Source organism: Gouania willdenowi, chromosome 24 (assembly GCF_900634775.1).
Source record: "Gouania willdenowi chromosome 24, fGouWil2.1, whole genome shotgun sequence".
NCBI lineage: Eukaryota > Metazoa > Chordata > Actinopteri > Blenniiformes > Gobiesocidae > Gouania > Gouania willdenowi.
In genome coordinates this window covers 1,648,857-1,674,417 of record NC_041066.1, presented here as the reverse complement: position 1 = coordinate 1,674,417, position 25,561 = coordinate 1,648,857, and the positions used below count along the sequence as shown (strand labels likewise).

Genomic DNA, 25,561 nt, shown 5'->3' with positions numbered 1-25,561 from the left:
ACTTTCCAGGATTCAAACTCACAAAGATAAATACATATGATAGATGTGGCTGGTACTTAGTAAAGTTAAATACTGCTGATAAAGTTTTAGTATTAAATTAACCATCTTTAAATGTTTACTTTCACGGAAACATGGTGACAAATGTTTTAAGTGATGGTGTAGATTTGGTGTATGGGCTGTGGTATGTTATATATGATATAGACGAGTCCCGATCCGATATTGATATTGAATATCGGTCCGATATCAGCCAGAAAACGAATATTGGATTTTATCGGACTTTATCTAGCTCCAGCACTTCTATCCATGGGTGACTGTGGTTCACACTCCAACAAAATAACCTACTGATACTGACTATTGTTCTCTGTTTGAGTAACATCACATGATCAAGCCTTTCTAACATTCCACACTATGAAAATAAGTAATAAAAGTATGTGTGATTCGTGCGGATATCAGATCGGATGTTACATGTTATAAATACTTTTTTTGTACTATTATCGTATGTTGGCATCTATGATAAGTTTGGTACAAACGTCTAAATAATGAGAACCAAACCCATGTGAAACTCCTCCTGACCTGGTAGAACACTTCTATTAGGCCATTGCTATGTTTGCTGGTGCAGCTACGTGACTTACCCGGAACCCGAGACAGCTGCTGGCACAGATCCAGTCCCAGTGCTGCTGCTCTCTGGAGCAGGAAACCCCAGGAGTGCATCTGCACCTCATAACCCAGGAGGATGTCTGGGTCAAACCTGCCATTAAAAAAGATCTGTTAAAGAAGCCATACAAAGTCCTGGTTCCACTCTGAGAGAACATGGAACACACACACACCTCCTCATGACTGTGATCAGCTCTTTAAACAGCATCTTCTCATCTGTGGCGTACGTCACCTGCAGACCAGAGATGCCAGACCTCACCAATAAGGGGGCGGGGCCTTTGGTGTCTGAAAGGTAAAATTGATTTAATAAAATGAGTCTAAATCAGTGTTTCCCAAAAGCTGGGTTTCCATTACAGGTTTTATGAAAAATAAAAGCATTTTTTCTAAATGTCGACAAAGTATAATTGAACGTGTTTCTATTGAAGGTTGTTTTGAATCCCCGCAACGGACGCTCCAAACCTCCTTATAACAGTCTGCATTCCTTTGTTGTTTCACGTATAATGCTAAGAAATGTCCCGGTCTCTACTGTTTACATGTACCACGTGACTAGGGGTGGGAACCTCTGGGTACCTCACGATACGATACAATACGCGATACAAAGCTCACAATAAAGATTATCTCACAATAGGACCATACTGCGATTATCGATATATTGGTCAGAAATCAATCTACCATGATCTATGACATAAGAAAAAAAAAAGATTTAAGTGAATATATATATATATATATATATATATATATATATATATATATATATATATATATATATATATATATATATATATATATATATATATTTTATATCTCTGAAAGACAATTGAAAAAGTGACCTATGAACAGTGACACTATTTTAGTGCAACATTTCTGTAAATAAGTGTAAACATACCAATGTAAACATAAGTATCTCCAATAGTGCTTTCTGTAAACAAAAAATAGGGTCTTTCTTACCAGTGACACCATTATAGTGCAATATTCTAGTAAACAATAGATTGGTTCCTTCAACAAACAGTGACAACATTTCTGTGAAGACCTACCAGCACATTTCAGTGAAAAAGCAGAAAAGGTTTTGAAAAAGAAATTAATAATAATAAAAAAATTGATAATAGCACATTGATAATCGTGCGAAAAAATATCGCGATATATCACCTTATCGTCACAATCCTACACGGGACTTCAAAAATGATTTTCCTTTTTTGTTTTCTTGAGCTTTTTGGCACAGATTGGTTATTTCCTGTATTTTTGACAACTGCACTTTTACATTTCTTTGTTATGTGGGTGATTAATTTAGTTTTTGATTTATTATGAAACATAATGTTACATTTTACCTGTTCGTTCAATACATTTGAAAACGTATTTGTCAGGATTATTTGGGCGCAGGTGGGGCTTGAAAGTTCACCTTCGTTCAAAGTGGGGAACACCCAAAAACTTTTGAGAACCACTGTTCTAAATCTACTATGGCAGAACTCTAAGTCCTACTGCTGCTGTTTACAAAAAGTTTTCCAACAACAAACCACAGCAAAGTGAGATTTAAGACGGAAACGCTCCATTGTGTTCTAAGCACTACTGGTCCACGTGTGTGAGATATTACACAGTATGAGCTCTCAGACACCAGGGTCAATAACGTCTTTCAGTTACAATTACATTTTCAATTACCCATGTTCAATTACAATTCATTTAGATTACAGTGACGAACAATTTTCCCAATTATAATTAAATTACAAATAATTTTTTATCGTCAGAAAATCAAATGCAATTACGTTCTCAATTACTAAAGTTCAATTACAATTCATCGCAATTACTGAGTCTGAAATTAATACCCTAATAAAAGTTGTATTAGCTTTCTGTTAGCGTCTCTTATGATAACGGGTCCTAAATCAGCTGTAAAATACACTAAAAACACATATCTATCATCTATTTTCTTTCCTCTCTATTGGTTACCTTGTTAAGCTTCATAATCAATGAAAATATAGGTTTGAATATTTTCGTTGTGGGCGTCTGAGCCTTTTTTGTGTCAGTATAGCCCGAGATTTATTCATTTTTAAAATGGTAAAATATGGGAAAGCTTGATATGAAACATATTTTAATAACTGTTAACTACATAATGTATGTGTAGAACTGTACATAGAACTGTAACATGGTTCCCCAGAAGATAAGAAAAGTTCACCTTGATGTTGATGGTCTGTGTCCACAACGATGGCCCCCGTCACCTGCGTACTGTCTGCATCTGGCAACAGAGCATCTGAACTGAGGCAGTAGAACAAGGCACATATGGGGTCAAACTCTGGGTCTGGTTCCAGGTCACGGCGCGTTCGTGCATGGAGCTCCATGCCCATCAGTGTTAGGTACTGGACCTGAAGAGAGTTTACAAGCACAAATACTGTCACTAGCTGGGTTTTCATTACGGATTTTCACAAAATAAAGCGATATTTCTAAAGTTTTGACAAAGCATGTTTACACTTTAAACATGTTTCCAAATCTCCTCATGAAAGCGTAAAAATTTTGTTGATATTTGGTATTTGAGTGTCTTTTTCTGAAATTTAGGTGTTTCCAATACCAGTTTTATTTCACTATTTAGATTTTGCACAATTCCAAGTGTAATAGAAATGCAGCTACTGCCTGCACTCACTGTCACTCTCCTGTTTCTCAGTTTGATGAAAGTTCAGCAGGACTTAGAGGTGCAGAGTGGGTCACAGAGTACAGGCACATTAAAACCACGTTGGTTTGGAACTGACACCTGCCTATGGAAACCCAAAGAGTGGAAATCATTCCCAGACTCACCTCATGCAGAGCTTTGGCCTCCTGCAGGTTCTGCATGCTGACCTTAAAGCCATAGGAGTTGGCTATACTGGGTCCTTCAATCTGAGAGTTCTCTTTCTTTGGCACGTTTAAAGCAGCAAACTGGTTCTGAGGAACAAAGACACCAATATATCAGGGACGGTCAAGCTATTTTGAGTGAAGCCTATGAAGATCTAAACAAACCCTCATCAGATGTACCTTCATCTGTGTGGTCAGTAAGACTCTCCTCAGAGGGTCGGCCTGGCTTCTCCTCTTCTGCTGGACTCTCTCAGAATGAGGATCCTCTGCAGCAGGAAACAGAAAATAAAATCAACCAAATAATAAGGTAGTATACAGCAGTGGTTCTCAACCTTTTCAGCCTGCGACCCCCAAAATAAAGGTTCCAGAGACCAGGACCCCCACTGTAGCTGAAGGTGGTTGAACACAGACATGAATATTGATAACAGTCATTTGGAGACAGGACCATCTATAAGGGGGAATAAAGGGTTGAGATTTTTGGGGTCCATCCATAAAGTCAGCAAAATGATGGTCCATTGTTCTATGAATCTGTGATAACCACATTTATTTATTCATCTGAATAATATCCACTGTTATCCAGGAAGTTTAGTATCATTTGCTTTATAGTATATAGTCATCTTATATGTGTAAATATTTGTTTTAATCAGAAATAAAATGTGATAAAAGTGACAAAAAATGGTGGTGAAATGGGAGTTTATTTTCCAACTTTTAACCAACTTCTGTGGTTTTTAAAGTAAGCAAAAACTGACAGAAAAAGTGGTAAAAAATAATTAATATTGGCTTAAAAGTGGCAGAAATGGGGGTGGACGGGGGTTGCGGTAATGTAATTTAAAAAGCAGGAACAATTAATTTTAAACTGGCAAATAATGGACATGACAAATGGTGAATTTGGTTAAATTGGCAAAGGTAGCTAAAGTGGTAGAAAGGGTTTATAAGTGCTGAAAATGTCTTAAAAGTGGAAAAAATTTGCAGAAAAGAGATTAAAATTTGATGTAGAAGTGGCAGAAATGGAGGTAATGTAGCAAAAATGTATTAAAAGGAGCAAAAATATAGCAAGAAAAAGTGATGAAAATAGGTTAAAATATGACAAGTTCGGTGTAGAAAAAGGGTAAAAATAAGCAAAAGTGGGCTGAAATTGTTTAAAAAATATATTCTTAGTTTCTTGAAGGCATCTGGTGACCCCCTCCCAGTGTCTCCCAAACCCAAATGGGGTCCTGAGCCCAAAGTTAAAAAACCCTGGTATACAGTGTGTAGGAGTGATAGAATGATAGAGTGAACTATGTCCTACCCTCAGACATGGGGGTGCTGCACACTGGGTCCAACTCTTCCTGGATCCTCCGTCTCCTCCTTAAGAAGGGCGTGCTGTGGCTGAGGTGGGGGCTGTCGCTCTGCTCCCACTCCTCACACACGGGGGAGGGGCACTGACTTCCTGCTAGTCTGTGCAGGGACTCCAGCCTGTTTGGGGAGGGGGGCTCTGATCCCTCAGTGGCACAGCTCGGTTGCCAAGCAGGGAGCTCAGGAGAGTCTGGAGAGGTGACTTTATCATCATCGTCGTCACTGTCAGCCACATCTTCCTCCTGTTGCAGGACAATGCTGTGATCTGAAGCTGAACTGGCCCCCGCTGAGCTGCTGTGGGTGTGTGTGAGGAGCAGGGGGGACACAAGGAGAGAGCGCCCACGTTTCTGCTTCCTCTGAGCTCTGACAGCACAGAGCTTCACTGCTGCACAGCTGGAAACATCTGGCAGATGATTCTCCTCTGGTGTCCCTTCATTCACATCAGGTCCTGTGCTCTCCTTTCTCAGAAGCTCCGCCCCTCTCTTCCCTCGTCGTAAACTTTCATACTGTTTCCTGGCTTCCAGCCACAGTTGCACCTGTTGGTGGCTCGGTGGGTTTTTGCAGGGAAGGAAAAACACTTTTTTGTCGCTGGCTGAGGATGGATCGCAACCCAACGGCCTTTTTAATCCCTCTGAGGCTTGAACCCCCAGCGAGGAGGAGGAGCAGGACACATTGGGGGCAGGATACGTCATGGCTGAAAAGGCTGCCTTCCAGAAATGGAGGCCCTCCACAGAAAGGTCTCCTCTGAACTCTGCCAGCTCTCCAGCTAACCGAGTGCCCACTGTTAACTTGCGGCCAGCGACTTCCCTGTAGAGAAACAGGTTGGGGATTAGTTCATCACCTGTTAAAAATGTACAGATGAGAGGAATCATCACTGGTCTGGAAATAAAGAATTATAAAAACAAAAAAAAAACTGACATACTGAGAAGATGTGGTTACAGATGTTTTAATGTTGATAAATCATCTTCTATTCACACTTGTAAAAAAAAATAAATCCTTGAACTTTCTAAAAAACAAAAAAAAATTGACTTTTTATGCATTAGATTTAGTTTAGAAGAGTGGTTTCCAAACAGGGGTACAGGAGCACATTGCAGGGGGCTCTCGGAAATATTTTAAAATTAGTCTCCAGTATATCTTCTGTTTTTTAATTTTAGGCCTAGTCAACAAACAGCTTCACTAAAAACAATGTAGATGTGGTCTTACATTGGTTTTCCTGGAGCATCAGCAGGATCACTGCAGAACGGCTCTTGGAACGTGGCCTCCGACATCTCCAGGTTGAGCAGAGTGCTGAGGATTTCCTCACGGCTAGGTGGAGACATGAGGGGCTTGAGAATGTGGGCTCCAGCCACTGCCCCCCTCTGCTGCTGGCCTGCTCTGCCCTGCGATAGAGAGCTGATGGAGCGGGGTGAACTGCTGGGCGTGGTGGATGTAAACCCATCGATGCTATCCACAGGTTCCCCTGTAGGAGAGCTGCCTTCATGGTCAGCGAATGACACAGAGTTTAGAGGCAATGGTAGGATTGGATTGAAAACAGAAAAGAGCAGCTCTTTTCTTTCACAATGGAAATCTTGAAAGGGACTGATGCTGTGAGCTTTACTGAAAGACACGTCCCACTCTCTGCTCTTAGTTTTGTCAGCATTAAACAAAGCAATACTTGACACAGACTCCCTGTCCTCCTGCCTGTCAAAGAGCTCAGGGCTAGCTGTCCTTGATTTGTGCAAGTCGTAGTCCCTGGACGAATCCTCACAGGTGCCACCTGAGCAACTGAGCTTCTTCTCGATGCCCAGAGCCTGTGCAGACAAAGCTTCCTGACTGGCATCACTCAGAAACTTCAAAGGTAAATTTTGATCAGCTGGGATGAACTGAGTCCCATTGTAGTAGCTGGAAAACTCAGTTTGACATAAAGCATTTATGTCAAATGTGTAACTATGTGGGAGTTCTGGGGACAAGCTGTCTTCTATGAAGTTGCAGTTGTCGAGTCCAGGTTCAGACAGGAAGAGGGGGCAATCGTCTGACTCATCCTGTTTCATTGACAGTGATGGCTGAGAGTAGCTCACCTTGTCTTTCCTTTTTCTGGGTTTTTTATCCTTTGGGGTTGCAGAGCATGGGACACTGGGTTTCCGGGGGACAGTGGATGGGTGTTTTCTGAACGTATTTTGTTGGGTACTAAGGAGTGCAGCTGCCTGTGCAATGGCAGCGGCGTGGTTGTTTGTACCAACCACTTGTGTAGGTAGAGACTGTCCCATCTGTCTTTTCTGAAGAAGCTGCTTAAGGACAGCCAAGCCAGATTGGTTCTGAGGGATATCTCCGTTCTTGGGGCCTAAGTGTGGAGAAAGTGCAAGATAGTTACATCTGCTTTGTTTCTCTGAAGGTTGGCCAGACTCAGGAATTGAGCTGCATTTTTCCTGGGAAACCTCCAATTTAAGAGACACTGTCTGACAACCCTGCTGCTTCATCTGTGGTGGTTCAGAAAAGATTTGGTTGACTTCCATGATGGAGCTCTCACAGTCCTCAACCTTTGGTTTGATAGGAGAAGCCTCAAACATGGACTCTGGTGGGAATGAAGTCTGGTAAGTGGCCTGGTTTTTGCCATCAGCTTTAATTGGCTGCTTAGAAAGCTCTTGAGAAGAACTCTGGGACAGAAGAAAATTGTCCTTTTTACGTGCCCTCCTTGGTCTTGCGGTGGTGATGGATCTGTTGGGAGAATCTTCAACCGTATCAGTAGCTTTCTTCCTTTGCCGGGTAGCCTTGCTGCTTTGTTTTGATTTATCCAACTTGGGCTCCACAACTTCTGAAGGTTTCAAAAACTTCATAGATAACTTCTTAGATTTGGCGGTTTGTCTCTTACTTTGTATACACACGGAAGAAACAGAAGCAGATGGCTTGTTCAAAGCAGAACTCAAACATGGGTCACGGAGAGGATCCATTGGCTCTGTGGTGTCCAAATGGAAGTCACTTGGAGACCAACAGCGTGGAGGTGTTGAGTTGATTGGGCTTGGGGCTTGATCAGATAGGTAGCCCAACTCTAACATGACATCAGTGTATTCCGTGTCATGGTCACCTGCTAACTCACAGTAGCCTGGCTGAGGAGGTTCTAGAGAACGGGTTAGTGTCTTCTTCTTACGGCCTTTTGTTTTTTTGACCATTGCACCCTGACTGATTTCAGCTTTGGTGCTATTGGATAATTTTTTGTTTGCAGTGACCTTAGCTTTTTTTTTGGAATTCTTTTTGGCCTTTGGTTCATCTACAGGAAACTTGACAGCACTAGACTCAGGCACCTTGGGCCAGAAATCTTTCAAAGGAGCCAGTTTGTCATACTGCTGCAGCTTGTCTGGTGTTAATAACACAAACTGTTCATCTGCTTTCACTTTGGACATTTTTACCAGCATGTTTTTCTGGCCCTTAAATCTGTTGATAATAATGTACTTTATTATAATGGGAGGTTCCTTTTTATACCTTTTCTGACATTTTACCTCTTGGCCTTTAGGAGCATTGCAATCCTTTGCCCGTTCTTTGACCAACGCCGAGTTCTTAGAGCGAGTAGCACCCGACTGTTCCTCATCCTCTCTATCACGTTTTATCTTCCGTTTTGTCCTCAGCGCGTATTTACTGCCAGGCAGTGTCGAAGCTTTTGTGCATGTGACTTTTACAGATAAATCTTCCATGGGGGTGTCCTCAGCTGAGATTTTAGTTTCATTTAAAGATCCAGAGCAAGAGGTGGTTTCTGGAAGTGGTTGTGTGCCTTCAACAACAAGATTATCCTCCCTTTCAGACTTTTCTTGCCCATCATTGATAATCGACCCATCACTAACATGCACAACTTCCTTTACAAGAAGCTGTTCCTCTGTTGGCATCTCTGTGTCTACCGTCATTGGATCAGAAGTAATGACTGACGTAAGATCAAAAGAACGAGCAGAACTAACTGGACCTTCAGACGTTTTGTTGTGGACCAGCTTTAAGTTGTTCCTATGTTCTACCATTCCTAACCTTTTACTACTCATCTTCAGCTTCAGCCTGCGAGGCAGAGCCGATTCTAGTTTGGTGGGGCTTTCGCTAAACTTTTTGGCTCCTGGTTTCTTCCTGCTGAGACAATTGGACAGAATAACACTGGGGAAAAACTCGTAATGTGCTTCCTGCTGTGCTACAATTGTCCTTTCAGTTTTATTTTCCTGATAATCCTCGTACCTAATTTTGAGCTCACCAACATCACCCTCAACACCATCTTGTACAATCTCCTCTACCTGAGGCTCAGGAAATTCACTGTCCTTGACTGGGGATGGTGTTGAGATAATGTCCCTGCGGATCGGGCTTTTGCTCTCTTTCGTGCTCAGTTCTAGATCAGCTTTAGCCGAGCAGTTTCTTAGCTCTGAGTAACAGAGAGAAAAAGACCTGTGGTTCTGGAGGATGGACAAACAGTTCGTCTCCACATTGTTTATGCTGCCATACTTCTTCCGATTAGTGTTAACCTTTCCATTGGCAAATGAAAAAGCCTCCACATTTGTCTTATCCATGGGTATAGCTTTCTTTTCATATGTGTACAATGGTCTTATATCTTTTTTGTCCATAGAGATAGGATGCACCTCAGGGTGGTTGGCTAGTTTGCAGGTAATTGGGTGCTTGACTGGTTGGATGTAGGGGATTTCTTTATTGACCCTTAATCCCGTTGAGCATTCACTATTGCTGTCTTGGCTGCTCTTTAGCTGAAAGTGCTTTGGCAGCTCTGTTTCCAGCACATGAGCCGGGGTGTGGTCAGGATGCTTGCGATCTAAAAGGGTCTTTGCTGAGGAAGGTGGCTCCAGGTGGACGGTTTCTCCAGGGAGGGGATTTCTTTTTCCCAGTAACGTTTCTGTTACTGTGAGCGATGACTGGGTGATGGAGCCGCTGTCCGTCAAAGAAGAATCTATTGGCACAACAGAAAATAAGTTTTCTTTAGAGTTTGCCAATATGAAGGTGAAAGTAATCTAATTTTTCTGTAAGATAATATGTATAAAGAGGGAAATTCAAAGTCTAGAAAAAGCTTTTTTCTGACACAGAAAAAAATAGAATCTTTAACAGTAATCAAGTGGACCTCCTACTTCATTATTCCCACTTGTCCTAATCCAACTGAGACATTTACAACATGTAACAGTTATTACCGTAATCAGTCAATGGGGCTTGGATAGAGTTAAGAAGAAAAATAAATAAATACAAGTAAATTTAAGTACCGTACATGCCAGATAAGATTTTCCATAGCTGTGATTTACTCTATAGGGAATGTGGAATTATCTCTGTTTCCTCAAATGAAGCCGCTAGTGCAGTGGTTCTCAACCGTTTTCGGGTCGTGACCCTATTTTGATATCACAAATTTCTAGTGACCCCCAGGGACATTTTTTCTCTTTAGAATTAGTTTTTGATCATATTTATTGAAGTGTGTTACAAATACAGAGTAGTCAGGATTAGTGCACAAAGTGACAAGATATATTTATACTGCATTTTATTTTAAATTGATTTGCATTTGAGAAAATTTAAGTATAGAATACAGTTGTTTGATATTTACTGTGTGTGATGTGTTACTTTGAAAGATAATATATAAATATTTTTTAATTACAAATATTTTAATCAGTAATATTATTTGTTTTTTTAACCAATTACTAGATATTTCAGGTAACTCATTTTAATGCCAAGATTGACCTCAAAGTTGAAAAACACAGCAAAAGTGTTACTTGCTTTGGAGCATGTGTTTTTTTTTTTTTTTTTAAATCAAGTTGTTTTTTTTTTGTTCTCCTGTGCAACCCGCATAGCAACAATATTCCCAATATTCCCACTGCTACTAAGGGGCAGATTCACTAAGATATGAAATAAAGGGTGGTAAACTAGGTGCGTCCCGAAATCCTTTGGTGGCGCTGTTTCCTCACCTGTTGTGGGGAACTCACTAACATTGCGGCACAAATGGGTGCGTGTGTAGATGTGGTTGAGACCACCCTATTTAAATGAACATTTTACTCATTCAACGTGGAGAGGTGAGTGCACAGAATAACAAAATGATATTTGAAGAAGTTAAATTGGAGGCAGGTGGACTTCTTTGTATGCTGCAAACATTCAATAATATAGAAAACTAAATAAACAGATAAAAATGCTGTTTAATAAACTTTAAAACCTAATGTTAATTTTCCCCAAAAATTTAATGTGGCTCTTCCGTCAGTTCCTGTAACTTTGCTCTTATCAGTCCATGGAAAACATCATCCAGTAGGTCTGAGTGTAGGGCTGTGTCACCACACTCAGATGTGAACCTTGTGCCATCACTGCGTAAATTACGCAGCTGATTCTGGCCTTATGCTCCTTGCCATCAAAGCGACAAGAGTTTGACAGTCAAAATATGGAGAGGAAAACGCAGGAGCTCACTAGAGCGTCCGGAGAAACAGCTGGAGCCTCACAGGACTCCAGCTGTTTCTCTCCCTCACAGACACAATTCACTCGGCATTTTCTTATTTAGTGGCTGTTAATGACTATTGTTTTATGTAAATTATTTTCTTATACTCGAAAAGTAAACTGGAGCATTTTTCATCTCCGCTGTGTATTTGTCAGCATTCACTGCAGCCATGATCTCTGTGTGTGAGCTTGCACCTGCCTGTCAGTCGTAATATTTTCGGCACAGAAACAGTCACCATAAACAGTTCCAGGTTGGATGAATTGTATTGCGCCCACTGCATTAATTTATTTGCATTTCCGCCTCCCATTTTTTTGCGCTCCTTGAGATCCACCTACATTACATATTCATCAGAGGGAAATGTGCTAAATGGATTGTGGGTGCATTGTGACACGCTAAACACATGGAGCCCTGATTCCCTGAGGTTATGTACCCCTTATTAACGTGTAGAGTGACATTTACACACGTTCTAATACGTGGAATCCTTTAGCCGTACCATTACCACACGAATGACCAGCCACTGCTGTTTTTAGCAACTAAATCTTTGCTTCTTTCAGCAAACCCATTTTCCCATTTCCTTGAGTGTGAATTAGCAGGGACGTTAAATAAATGACCTACCGCTGCTCTCATCAGCTGCCCCATCGAGCTGAGGGATGGACAGGTTAGCAAACAGGGAGCTGTTCCCACTCCACTCCATGTCCTCATCAGCAGACTCATGTGGCTCGTCACTGCACACGTCCTCTGCTTCCTTCACAGCCGCTCTGCAGGGAAACACACACACACACACATGCTGATCAAGAAATGCACACACAGCCCATTGTGGACTCAAACTGTTTGCTCGTACCCACTTTCATATACATTTTTATTAATGTTAATTAGTGAGGATGCTCACTATTGTTTTCCGATTTTTTTTTCCGTCTGCGTTAACTCCTCATACACCAGAGGTTTCATTCTCGTGGCCTGCGGGCCAATTGCGGCCTGTGGGACGATAATTTGTGGCCCGCAGAACAATGTGGAAATGTAATGTTAGTACGGCCCGCGTGTTTTATACTGTATTGTAATGACATGACTCGAGCCGTTATCAAAGGTTTATCAGCCTTTAATGGAAGTCGTTAAAACAGAATGTACCCCTCATTCTCCGCTTACCCCCGCCCTTCCCCAGCCAATCAACACGCAGAACACATGTAAACAAAGACGAACATTGTCAGAGAAAGCTGCATGTAACGATGCTTCAAATGCCATGGGAAATTGAATAAACTAGATGTGGAACATAACTCAGTTAAATAAGACCCAGTCTGTTACAATATGAATGGCACTTTACAGCATTGTGCATTGACGATGCCACCAAGGGAAGCACACCTCCGATGGAGCCACCCACCCAGCCAGCTCACACCCGTCGTCCCGCTTCCGAGGCTGGGGGCTCATAGGGGACCTTACCCACCTCGGTTGTAGTCAACAAAACATCGGTGTTGGCTGAAACGTACAGCTGAATTCCATGGGGTTATTATAGAAAATAAAAGCCAGTAAATAATGCCTCTGTGGCTGCGTCCCATGGTTTATATTGGCTATAATCAGCTAATGTCGCACCGTCCCAACGGATAGTAAACGCCCCACTGGCGATCGCCTTTTTTCCGCTCTCTATCTCGGTACTTTCTACCATCTACAAATGTCGTGATGTTCATGTCATCACAAAATACATGAACATTGAGCGCAAAAAGAAAGGCGATTGCTGCCGGGTGGTTCATTATCCACATTGTTGTTGCCGGAAGAAAAAGCGGAAATGATGTTCTCCGTGCGTCTGGTTGGCTAAACACGTGACTTTAACTTTATTGCTTGAAAAAAAAAAAAAAAAAAAACTTTATTAGGAGAGTGACAGCAATTATCTGACATCATGTCATGTTCAAAGCCTGCAGTGAAGAGAAAGGTTGGTGATGAGCACAGACTATTTCTTCCCTCAAGCCAAATGTAGCTCAGCTATGTGAGAGGAAGCACTGCCAGGTCTCTGGCAGCAGGAAGCTGAAGTTAACCACATATTTGTTCAATTTCCAACAGTCCAAATGTTAGTAAAAGATCATGGTAAGTTATATGGACATAAAAAAGCCACAGCGCTTTCTGTGTTTCCAGCAGCTGCTCATAAGAAACAGGAATTATGAAAGGCATTTAAGAATTTATCTTTGAAAGAACACATCTTTGTAAATAACAAATGCAGTAAATGCAATTCGTTTGTTTTTATTTCCGACAAATATAAAATAAATATTGGGGGAATAATAATTTAGGTTATTGGGCATAGAAAAAAAGAATTACCGTATATTAAGGTTATAATTGTTATAAAGATTTTTTATTATAATTATTTTGGTGAAATACTGGTAACATGCTGTACGCAGCAGTTTTGGTGGGTATTTTATGTTCAGGTGAACTTGCCTTAATGAAGAGAAGCTCTCACTGTCCCACCCCTGGGACATCAGAGTGCTGAGCTCCATCTCCTCCTTCTCCAGCTCAGGTGCTGCCTCCTCATCATCACTGTTACAGTAGTGGGCGGAGGCACCAGGAAGCGATTGGGACTGGGAATTTGGCCCGATTGGTGTCCTGCTGTAGCCATCGTCCTCGAGGCCGACCAGCAGATCTATGAGGGCGTGGTCTTGGCTGCCGTCTGCAGAAAGAGCGTGATTAAGATTTTCATGTATATAATATACTTATTAGAGGCCTGACACTTCTGTTCAAAATATCCGTATTTTTATTGATCTTATGTAATATTCACAATATACACAGACACTGAATTGTGGGTTTTCATTATCAGTAAACCATAATTCAAGACATAAAGGCTTGAAATATTTCGCTCAATGTGTAATGAGTCTATATCATACTGTATATAAGTTTCACTTTCTGAAAGGCGTAACAAAAAATAATGAACTTTTTCATGACATTCTAATTTTTTTTAGATGTAGCGGTAACTGTATTTAGACCAGACATCAGCCCGGGGACACATGTGGCCCTCTGTCTAACTTTGTGCATCAAAATGACTTCCACAATACACTAAATGATGACAAAAAGGAGACCAAAAGCACACAAATAAAATAACAAAAAAAAAAATACACAAAAGGACAACAAAAATACACTCCAAAAACAAGAAAAACACAATTTGTCCAAAGAAACACACAAATAACAAAAAAAAGACCAAACTCGTTCTTTCCTGTGTTGACGCTCAGTTTGGTCATTATTCCAAATGCTGAGATGAATATCAAACATATGGCCCACAGAACAATGATAAAGTTGCCCGCCCATCTCTGATTTAGACCGGTCCAAAATTGGCCTTATAAGACATTTGTTTTATGGTCTCATGTCTACGAATATTGTGGTTGTGCGGGTTAAAGAACAAACAGTCAGTGACCAGTGACCACATCCTGCTTCAGGATCCATGGCTTCAAGTGGCTGCGCCACCACCAACACAACTTATACTTTTAATAAAGTACATCATGTATGATAACAGATTAATTTTGTGCACTGTTATTATTATAAACCAAGGATTTTTGTCACAAAATTTGAGGCAGACAGATATGGCTTTAAAAGCAGAAGTGACATAAGCAACGAACGCTTTGTTTGTTAACATGCATACAAGGCACGGAAGAGTTCAACATTCCATCAAATTTCTGTAAAAAAAAAAAAAAAAGGGGGGGGAAAGATGCGCATCACTGGTGTGCTTTGCAACACCTCATCGGCATCAGGATTAGATTAGATTGGTTTATTTGAACCGCATCATTCCCGACTGAGCAGAAGATAAGGATTTGTGCGGTAAAACTGAGGAGATCTCGTTGGTCTGGTCCGACCAACAGCAGCATCCTTTGTTCTGAACACTTCCCAATGGATTGTCTGAAGCAGTGGTTCTCAAACGTTTTAGGCTCAAAAACCATTTTTCTCTTATTTCTGAATCCATGTACCCCATTTGTTTGACTACAACATTTTGCTTAGAAAACTATTTAAAAACAACTATAGAGCATAATGATGGAATGAGTGAGTGAAAACACACATTTTAAAGAATCTCATTTTGTAAATAAGTGGAAATAAACAGTAATTAGTCTAGTGGTTTCCAACCTTTTTTGGATTGTGACCCTATTTTGCTATCAAAAATTTCTGGTGACTCCAAATAATTTTTTTTCTAGATTTAGTTATTGATCATGTTTGAGCTCATATATATAGATACATATATATATATATATATATATATATACATATATATATACACAGTATTTGGGTTTTTTTTGTTTATAACTGCATTTTAGTTTAACTAGATTCACAAAGTGAAAGACATACAGTTGTTTAAGATTACATGTGTTTTGAAAAAACATTTCTAATTTCCATTTAATTTTTTCTAAAATGACAGGCAACCCCATTTAAACTCCAGGTGACCCAACATGGGATCCCAACCCCAAGGTTGAAAAACACTGAAAAGATTAATTTCTACTTTTTTTTTTTTTAATCATTTGTGGTCATATCACATCTGGGGTGGGCCCAAAACTGACACTTTACTTGTTAACTTAGTTGTTGTGTCATCACGTGGCCTGGAATCCATCCTATCTCTTTGTATTATTCATACAGGTGACTACTCTGAAAGCGTTCACTAGGCGTTTGAGTTTGGGGAGGAAAAACACGCGCAGAGAAACCAATCAAATGAAGAGCGGACGTGACGACAATAGCGCGATAAGCGATAGTTCTTTTTCCCTAAACGGAGCCAGCAGATGAAAACGTTGTGTAGTACGGTACAGACTTATGGTTTTAAAACCTCTTATAATATATCCAGGTGTTTTAAAATGAAGCAGAGCACAGTTTCGAACGCCTTCTCCGTGTCGGCCGCCATGTTTGTTTTGATACTGCTTGGTGCACTGGATATGACGGTTTTTCCTGTTTGGCTGTCACCAGCTCGACCCAATCTGTGTCTGTAAGCAGAAACGGCCACAAAACCAGACCCTTTCCAACAACAAGTAAGGAAGTTGGTGTGGCTTCGCCAAGCTAGCCATCGCTAGTACACATATCCCATTTGAGAAACAAAGTTTAGAGGAGCCTGAGACTTCTGATTTAGCTTTAGAAATGTTTAAGCTCGAGGAAGAGCTGAGCACTCAAACCTTCTAAAACACTGATTGTTTACATTATCGGAAGTTACGTGGAATGCGTTGTGGGATGTGTTATCCCATAGACGAATAGAAGTGTATCTACTTCATTTTTTAACGTGATTTCTTGCGTATGGCCCCCAAAACTCTGCTAAAGTAACTTCTTAACACATTTCTGGTGTTTTCATTGAAAGTTGTTGTAAATGGCAATTGTTTATTTTTGGATTTTACACAAAAAGATTCAAATCCGGCCGACATTAAATGTCTTGCGAAGTGAGGCGATATCACGGAGAATACTGGGAAGACATTAGAACAAAAATGAGCCCTACTTTCCCGTCGAAATGAGGGTGTAAGAAAAAATGTCTTCACAACATATTGCGATATTTCACTGCGCCATTATTGTATCGATCCAATAATTGTCCAAATCATGTTTTTGATGAAAAAACATTTATTGCAGTTGGTTGCATTTTATTTTCATAAAACATACTGGTCACTTTTATAGATCTATGTGGTTACTTTTTTTTCTTTTTTTTTTAAAGAACTTCAGAACTTAACAGAATTATAATCTGTTGTAAAAGCAAAAGTTAAACTTTTTTGAAAAATGTAATTTCACAGTTTGATAAACATACCACTTGTTTTTAATGTTAGTTGAATTACAGTTAGTTACCATTTACTTGTTCTCGCCAGTATAAAAAAGGTGACATTTGTAATTATTGATATTGCAATATATCACAATGTTTATAAAATTGTTTAGTAACGGGATATATCAGCATATATTGTAATGTGGCATGCAAATCATGAATCGTATCATATCGTCATATTCATGGCAGTGTACACCCCTACTTTGAAAATAGCCACCTTACTCGTCGTATAACTCCGACCAGACACGTCAAAATGTTATATTTGCATTTTACATTCATAAGAACCACATCTGGACAATAACATGCTTGGTTTTTAAATATCCTGGACCACGGTGCTGATTGGTAGAGAACAATAGTTTGTCTGATTTCTGCACACAGCGTGACAGGAAATAGACGAAACACAAAGGAAGAAGGGCATTAAACAGATAAAATAATGTTGCCGTACCCAACAACATGTGTGAGTGTCCAGACGTCTGTGAGGACGAGAGGAAGGTCTGTCTGCTCTCTAGAAGGCTAAGGATAGCTTCCTCGTCCACAACAGCCTCTTCAGGAACGTTACCACTGCTTCTTATTGTATCTGCAGCAGGAAAAGCAGAATGTTAACTTTCAATGATGGGACACATGACAGGAAGTGGATAAAAACAAAGTTTGGTTTATGTGTGTGCTTTATACCTGGCTGTGAGTCTCTATGCACTTCCACAGCGTTAGCAAGAGTACACGACAGTCCTTCTGGGCTCAAAGGCTCTGGGTGCAGAGTAAGATGATGGGCAAAATCCTCAGAGTCATCTCCATCCCTCACAGACTGATCCTGTGTCCTGAACACAGAGAATCAGAGCCAAAGAATTAAGTCCCAGCAGAGGTAAATAACTAAACAAAAAAACACACTCTCTGCAGGACCTTTAAGGCTGTTATTTAAAACGAGGAGCTTTTAGTTGGTCATTATGCAGAGACAGTTTTAGATGAGTCATGATTGACTGTCATTGCAGGTGTACCAGTTACAACCAATTAGCAGCTTTCAGAACCAGCCTAGGAAACAGCTGGAGAGAAACAATGAATAACATGGGATCTGCAGGCTAAGCAGAAGTGGTTGGTCTTCAGGAAGAACAATGCATATGTGTTGTCATTGTATTTCTCTCTAATTTTGTACTTTCCGTTGTTGTCTTCTGTACTTTTACTGTCGCTTTGTGTGTTTTTGAAGTTATTTAGCATATTTTCTTCTCATTTCGTTCCTTTGCGTGTTATGTGCCAAATTGTGTAATTGTGTTGTCATTGTTTGGAGATATTTTTTGTGTACTCGTATTCTGTGTGTTTGTTGTCATTTTGTAATTTTTTTACAATTATTTGTTTTGTTGCCGTTTTGTGTGTTTATGAAGTCATTTTCCGTTTCATCCTCTCATTTAGTTTTTTTATTCTCCTCTCATTTAGTTAAACTAGATTCACAAAGTTAAAGTATAGACATACGGTTGTTTAAGATTGTGTTTTATTTTTTTCAAAGAATACAAGTAATAATTAAAAAAATTCAAACATCCATTTAAACTTTTCTGAAATTTTAGGGGGACCCCATTTAAACTCCAGGTAACCCCACATGGGATCCCGTCCCCAAAGTTGAAACACGCTGATTTAATAGATCCTGAATAGATTTACTTCTACAATTCTTATCATTTCCGGTCATCTCACGCCTGGGGTGGAACCATAGACTTTAAACAGACTGAATGGGACAAGCTGCCCGAAGAGGTGAAGCTTTTTTTTTTTTTTAGAGCTCCCCCTGCTGACTGGCTGCAGTATAGGTCATAAACCCCACCACTTCAATAATAACGGATGGCATTTTTGTCAAACTGTAAAGTTAAAATACTCGTCACATATTTTTTTCCAAACCTAAACTCTGCTGTAATCATTATTTATTATCACCCTACATTGTGTTCAAGTGCTCATTTTTCAGTGAAGTTTGTTTTAAATAAGTTGTTTGAGGTTGAAAAACGGGATTTGACATCATATATGACAATGATTGACAGCTGCGGATCTTGAGTAGCTCTCTTAGGGCTCTATTCTTCCATAAGCGCAAGTCCAAAAAGCCACACAGCGGCGCTGTTTTTGGCTGTGTGCTATTCTCCCCCTGTACTTAAGTCAGTCACTGCGTGCCTTCATTCCAGTTACGCACTGTTGGTGCAGCAGCCCTGAAATGTGGGTGTTCCCATTCAAATCTGGCTTTACGCGCATTCTCCGGTGTGCGTAAGTCCTTTTCCTCTTAAGCGCTTCTAACCCTGGAATAAGTGCAGCGCCCCAATAAGGTGAAACATTATATTGAAGTAGAAATATGGACTAAATTACATTTGAAGCCACACAGATTCATGCATCACGCAGCAGCTGTGATCACTCAGCTGCATCTGCGCGATTATTTAAAACTCGGACAGACGCAGACTTCTGTCCACGTTGGTCACAGTGATTCAACTATTTTCATACTATGTCCAACGTAAAGTCACAGTTTGATCCACTACAGAGAGAAACAAGCTGTCATACGCAGATGAGGATGGACCAGAAACTGTTCCCACACATGTTTTAATGAGGTTCAGCTCAGGTCGCTTTAAACAATTTATATAGCCAATAGTTCTGTTTCACTACAAACATCCCTCTGTATTAAAGCAGGACGCTCTGCGGCCGCGTTATTTCCTCATATCTCCAGGGCATCTAGCTCGGCCACGCTTGACGACGACGGAGAGAGATTTTAACTGTGACTCAGTCAAACTGCAATAATCTGATCAAATCAAACTGTTTCATTGTTTATCAATAAAGGCGTTTCAAATTAAAAGTGAACTTAATCATTTTCACAGATTTCTCTGACATTTACAAGCATTGGAAAAACTCCATGTTCCGTGATTTCTAGACAGCCCAAAAAATGACATCACCGCCTCCTTTGCTTCAACCTGCCTTCCTTCGTGCGGTGGGTGTGTCAGCAGCCTGGACCGGAGAATACGCGTAGGAAAGAAGCGCGTAACTGCAGGCGCACAAAAAAGCACTTCAATCCAGATGGGAGAATAGACCCCTTTGTGAATAGCAGTTAAGTCGTGAAAAAAAGCCGAGACTATATTTAACAAAATAATTCAGTTGAAATATATTGTGGTTTTGTACTAACATGTATGATCTGAACAAGCCGTTGGTAGAATTTAGCTGGGCTTGCGTAAGTCATCAGGGCAGTATGCCAAATGGGCGGGGCGTGTTACCAGGGCTCCTCCTGCCGGACCCTAGTGCGCAGACTCTGGCTCCAAATGACGTCAAATTTGCAAGATGGCAGCGCCCCTAAGCGCTGTATTTTGGCTTGCAGACACAATCTCTATGTCACACTGGGTGTGTTTATGTGGCGAGAAATAAAAGGTAAGCTGGAGAAAACACAGTCTGACCCAGTACAGAGGACTACAGAGAGTGGAAGTAGAATAGCATCTTCTACAGTTGTTCTCTTTCTTTAAAAGATGAACGGGTCACATAATGCACGAATGCCGTTATGTGATTAAAACTTTACTGCAGTTACTGAGAGAATGGAAACCTCATTAGGGTTCAGACAGAATCCTCTCATAGGCTCTGGAGAGCCATGGCTGTGTCTTAATTAGTCTGACTATTGTCAAGGGACTAAAAAGAGGTTTGGTAGTGGTGAGGAGTTGACAGCAGTGATTAACATGTCTCACCACGGAGCCACGCCCCTCTGTGTTCACTCACTGCTCTACTTTACTATCAAGCTGTTTAAGGAAACACAAAGGAAAGATTTTAAGGGAGAAATAGAAGAAAAACAATAATTACAAATTATTACTCTATATACAGTTTTAGGGGCTGACAAAAAGTATTATCTGCATGTCTGTGATGCACAGTAAGATCACACAGATACACTGTAAAAACTGCATATGAGATGTATGTTTCGTTTTCATCAAACTGAAGAACTACTTTTAGAGGAGGAGAATCAAACTTCTTATACCATTTTTAGTAGGAATAGATCTGATTAGATCTATATGGATAATAAGCTGATTGCACTTTATTTTCATGAAATAAGAATTTCAGAACTTAATTACAGAATCAGAATTTGTTGAAGAAGCAAAAATTAAACTTTTTAGAAAAAATGTAATTTGACAGATTGATGAACATACCACTAGTTTTTGATGTTGCTACTTGAATTATAGTTTAATGAAATAATAATAGATAATAAAATTCAAAAACACTGAATATTTACACCAAACAGTAAAAATAGAGAGAGCGAGAGAGAGAGAGAGAGAGAGAGAGAGAGAGAGAGAGAGAGAGAGAGAGAGAGAGAGGGAGAGAGAGAAGCTCCAGCTCTGTTACACAGGGTGTGTGCGTGTGTGTGTGAAGCCTGTTCCGTGTGTGAAACAGCATAGCTTGGCGAAGTGAAGCCATCTGGATGTGATGCAGCTGCTGGGCCGACTGTACTTTTGTTTACAACAGAAAATAATGTGTGTGTGTGTGTGTGTGTGTGTGTGTGTGTGTGTGTGTGTGTGTGTGTGTGTGTGTGTGTGTGTGTGTGTGTGTGTGTGTGTGTGTGTGTGTGTGTGTGTGTGTGTGTGTGCGCAGTTAGGAAAGGGTGTGTGCAAAGTGGCTCCACCCACATTTTCATTCTCTACATCTGCTTTTACGTCACTTTCTCCTTCCACATAGACAGGGGAACTGAGGACATGAAAATCTCCTCCTCAATGGTCGACTACACACGCACACACACAGATGTGTGTGTTTGTGTGTGTGAGATCAGTGAAGACTAAGAGTGAGGTTCTTCATTAAATTTCAGTTGCTTACAACAGATGTGGACAAAGTCTTCACTCCTAGATATAATGTACACTTCACATGTACGTTCTTGCCTTTGACCACAATTAATTTAAAGTAGTGTTTGTGTCGTCACCTTAAAAATGCCAACTTTTCATCAGATTGCTCCACGCTCGCCATCTCTGCTGATTCATCCAATCTGCTGTGTGTGTGTGTGTGTGTGTGCATGCGTGCGTGCGTGCGTGTCGCCTTAGCCAATCGGTGGTAGAGGGTCGTCTTCTGATCGAGAGGTTGGGAAGTTGCTCCCAGTGGTCGACAAGCACCTTGCATGGCAGTCCTGTCCCATTGGTGTGTGAATGTGAGAGTGATTGGGTGAATGAGCTGATATGTAAAGCACTTTGGGACTGCTTCAGTGTGGTTATAAGGCGCTATATAAATCTAGTCCATTTACCATTTACCTCCTCACTACAGCTGAGTATGAAGCCGGGGATGCTTTCAGATAACAGTTTATTCAATCAATACATGTAACGCACTGCATTTAATGTTCAGTAACGATAACGGCGTTGTAACGGCGTAAAAAGGAATTCGTTAGATTACCCTGTTACTGAAAAAACAATGCTGTTACCTAAACGCCGTTATTTTAAATGGAAAATTGAATGAATGGAAAATTAAGGAAAAATGAGGAACTTACACGTCAAACTCCTTCTCCTTCAGAATCTCTTTTAATCTCTTCAGGAATATATTCTCACTCTCTGTTGAAGTGACAAAGCCGCGATCTGAAACACATGATCCAATGCCTGTCATTCACATGGTGAAGAAGTAAAACAGGAAATAAAGCAATGCTTCAACATGTTATTTAAGGCAGAATTACTGCTTGCAAGATGATGAAAACAGTGATCCAACAGAAAGTACAGGTGATCAAACATCAATGAAGGTTCCATTTGAACACTATTACTAAATTCTGAAACCATAAAAAAAACTTCTCATTACCTGGACTTACCTCCCACTTGCCACCACAACCTAACAGATAATTCTAGAAACTATTGCACAATTTTCACATAACTGGCCGTGTTTTCCATCTGGTGTTTTTTTGTTTTTTCTACTAAAACTAATGCCCACGAAGCACAGCAACGACTTCTCCTTGGGTTCTCTCATTTCTTGTGTTGTGGTCTGTACATTAATATTATGGGTATACTGGGAACTTGTGAAATAAGAAAGGTTCTAGATTTATTATTATAGTCCTTGTATTTCTAAGCCTGCTTTCCGCTATCAATCACTTCCAATTTGATAACAGTTAAAAAGGTTAAGTAAAAACAACAATTATAACAGTGTGATCAACTCAAAGATAAAGACAGGTTTTTCATCTTACCTTGTGATTCAGGAGTTTCTATCTGAGAGGTCTGATTCCTCTCCCTCCTCCTCTGCTTCTCGTCCTCCCAGATCGCCTGCAGACCGGGGTTTCTGCCTATTTGATCTATAAACAGAGAAAGAAATACAGTATATCATTTTCACTCACACACACACACACACACACACACACACACACACACACACACACACACACACACACACACACACACACACACACACACACACACACACACACACACACACACACACACACACACACACACACACACACACACACACACACACACACACACACACACAAAACTTACTTTCAATTTCAAGGCGATTGAGAATGTCTGCAGCCACTGCATCTACCTCCAGCTCACAGGTGCTCTGCTTCTCCACCTCCTCCAGCAATAAGGAGCTGCACATATAGAACATGTAGTTCAAACCAAGCTAGGAAGTTTGCATAGTTGAGCTGAAGGCCCTTACTCTACATCACACGTGTCAAATTCAAGGCTCGGGAGCCAAATCTGGCCGTTTAGAGCATCCATTTTGGCCCACACAAGAGGGTAAAAAAGTCAGAGAAACCATGAGTCACTGTGTAAATGATCAACTAATTCAGTTGTAGATATCTCAGCTAGATGTCTTCAAAATAATTAAGTTATTCCACAAAATGTCCCCAAATTATATAAAATTTGGCCAGTAACTCATTGAGTGCCATTCACGTCTATAGACATAAATTGTGTTTTTTGGCTGGGGTTGCTAGGAGACAGTGTGACGAAGGTCCTCGTGAATATCTAACTTACAATGATGTAGTGACCAACTGGTGACATGTAGGTGGCAGCAGTGTACCTTTGGATGAGAGATCACCCGTAATGGGCAGAGCTCAGAGGGAGAGGAAAGGAGTTTACTAGACAGAAAATGGCACTACGGGAGTTGATGGTGAAGCTCACAGCAGCGAACACTCGACCAGAGCATGTGTGGAACTAAGTGGACAATTGAGAGTGTTGTGATGGTGAGAGAAAACGATCAAAAAACAAGGCAAGCAGTGACACTCGACATGTCCGGGATGAAGAGGAAGTGGCGTGTGTAGAGAATGACGGGGGAGAGACTTGGAGGAATGCCAAAATACAGTAAGCAAACCATTCAAACTGGCAATTTGTGTGAATCTTGCCTCTATTCAACTGCTGGTTACAGAAGAATGAAACAAGCTCGAAACTTAATTGTTTTTTCTGATGAAAGTAGAGACTTTACTCTTTCAGAATCTGGTCAGATGGCAGATTGTCATAGGACAAAATATTCTGTGAGTCTTGAAACATGTGTGAAAATCATCTAAAATGCCTAGCACTGAGGGGTAGGCTGCTCTAAAAATGGCTGGCAGTGAATTAGTTAAACATCAAAAGAAATTGAGTGAAGATCCTGCAGGGACTGATATGTGTCACTTACTGCTTTAATATTATCAGTGCTGTACATATTGTATAATTCATTTATTTGTGAAAGTGCAAATTAGAGCACAATAATGTTCAAATTACTAATTTTCCTGCCTAAAATCTGCAGCCCACTTAAGATAAACTGCTCCGTATTTGGCCCCTGAACTTACATGGGTTTGACACCCTTACTCTACTCAATGACTCACAATGGTAGGGTGTTCTCCTCCCAGTGCACAAACGTGCCCCCCAGGGTGCTGCCATGGAGCTTGGACACAGAGGGGCTTTTTAAAGGGCTGATGGTGGGACTGCTGCTGGTAGTTGCTTCCTCTGAGGAAGACGATGCTTCATCTGAAAAGAATAGTCACACACAAACAGCACTGTTAAAGTTTGAGTTAACCAGTGGAGAACTGGTGACAGACAGAGTCCACACTTTAACTCTCACACTGAGCTTAATGACAAAAATGACAAACTAATTAGTTAAATTCCTTATTATCAACATGAAACATGAAAAGCCATTGATCTATGTTGATTGAATCTTTGTAACATTGTTTACCCATTCACTAATAGTAGCTGCGTTACCTTTGGAAATGCGCAAAATCTTAATCGCACAATAAAATCTGGTAACGAAAACAAGTGAATAAAAAAAAAAAAAAACAGCCAAATATCACTAAAAAGTTTCTATGCTTCATGAGGAGGTATTTCAGGCATTTCGATGTTGAAATATATCGCTAAAGCTCAATGGAAACATTTTTTCCACAATTACGTCACCGGACATGACGTACCTAGTCACATGACCACTTCTTTCCAAAAAAACATGGCGCGGTACGTGTGGACAGAGGAGACGACAGACATTTCTTAGCATTATAATTACACATATTATGGCGCGCTTCCATTGGTGGTATCAGCTTAACACGGCTCCGCACTCTTCGCTTTCGGGACCCAATATTGTTTTTCTGGAGCGTTTCCATAGAGCACCAACCTGACACATGAAACTGCCAGACTCCACGGATTGCACTTTTTTGTCGTCATCCTCACAAGATCGGCAACAAAAATCAATGGCGGCCAAATGTT

The 25,561-nt window shown here is 40.6% G+C and overlaps 1 protein-coding gene across 1 annotated transcript in view; it reads right to left on the bottom strand.

The window, feature by feature from the left end:
* The window catches only part of rev3l (REV3 like, DNA directed polymerase zeta catalytic subunit), a 69,108-nt gene that overhangs the window by 19,913 nt on the left and 23,634 nt on the right, over nt 1-25,561 (bottom strand). The window contains exons 5-19 of the mRNA XM_028439323.1: nt 24,697-24,838; nt 23,387-23,481; nt 23,077-23,181; nt 22,399-22,483; nt 17,625-17,767; nt 17,398-17,529; nt 13,631-13,859; nt 11,828-11,970; nt 6,007-9,703; nt 4,757-5,610; nt 3,649-3,734; nt 3,433-3,558; nt 2,819-3,005; nt 828-939; nt 633-748 (exon numbers count right to left, since the gene is read on the bottom strand). Of these exons, the coding sequence (XP_028295124.1) occupies nt 633-748; nt 828-939; nt 2,819-3,005; nt 3,433-3,558; nt 3,649-3,734; nt 4,757-5,610; nt 6,007-9,703; nt 11,828-11,970; nt 13,631-13,859; nt 17,398-17,529; nt 17,625-17,767; nt 22,399-22,483; nt 23,077-23,181; nt 23,387-23,481; nt 24,697-24,838 (6,252 nt within the window). The remainder of the gene's footprint in view (nt 1-632; nt 749-827; nt 940-2,818; nt 3,006-3,432; nt 3,559-3,648; nt 3,735-4,756; nt 5,611-6,006; nt 9,704-11,827; nt 11,971-13,630; nt 13,860-17,397; nt 17,530-17,624; nt 17,768-22,398; nt 22,484-23,076; nt 23,182-23,386; nt 23,482-24,696; nt 24,839-25,561) is intronic.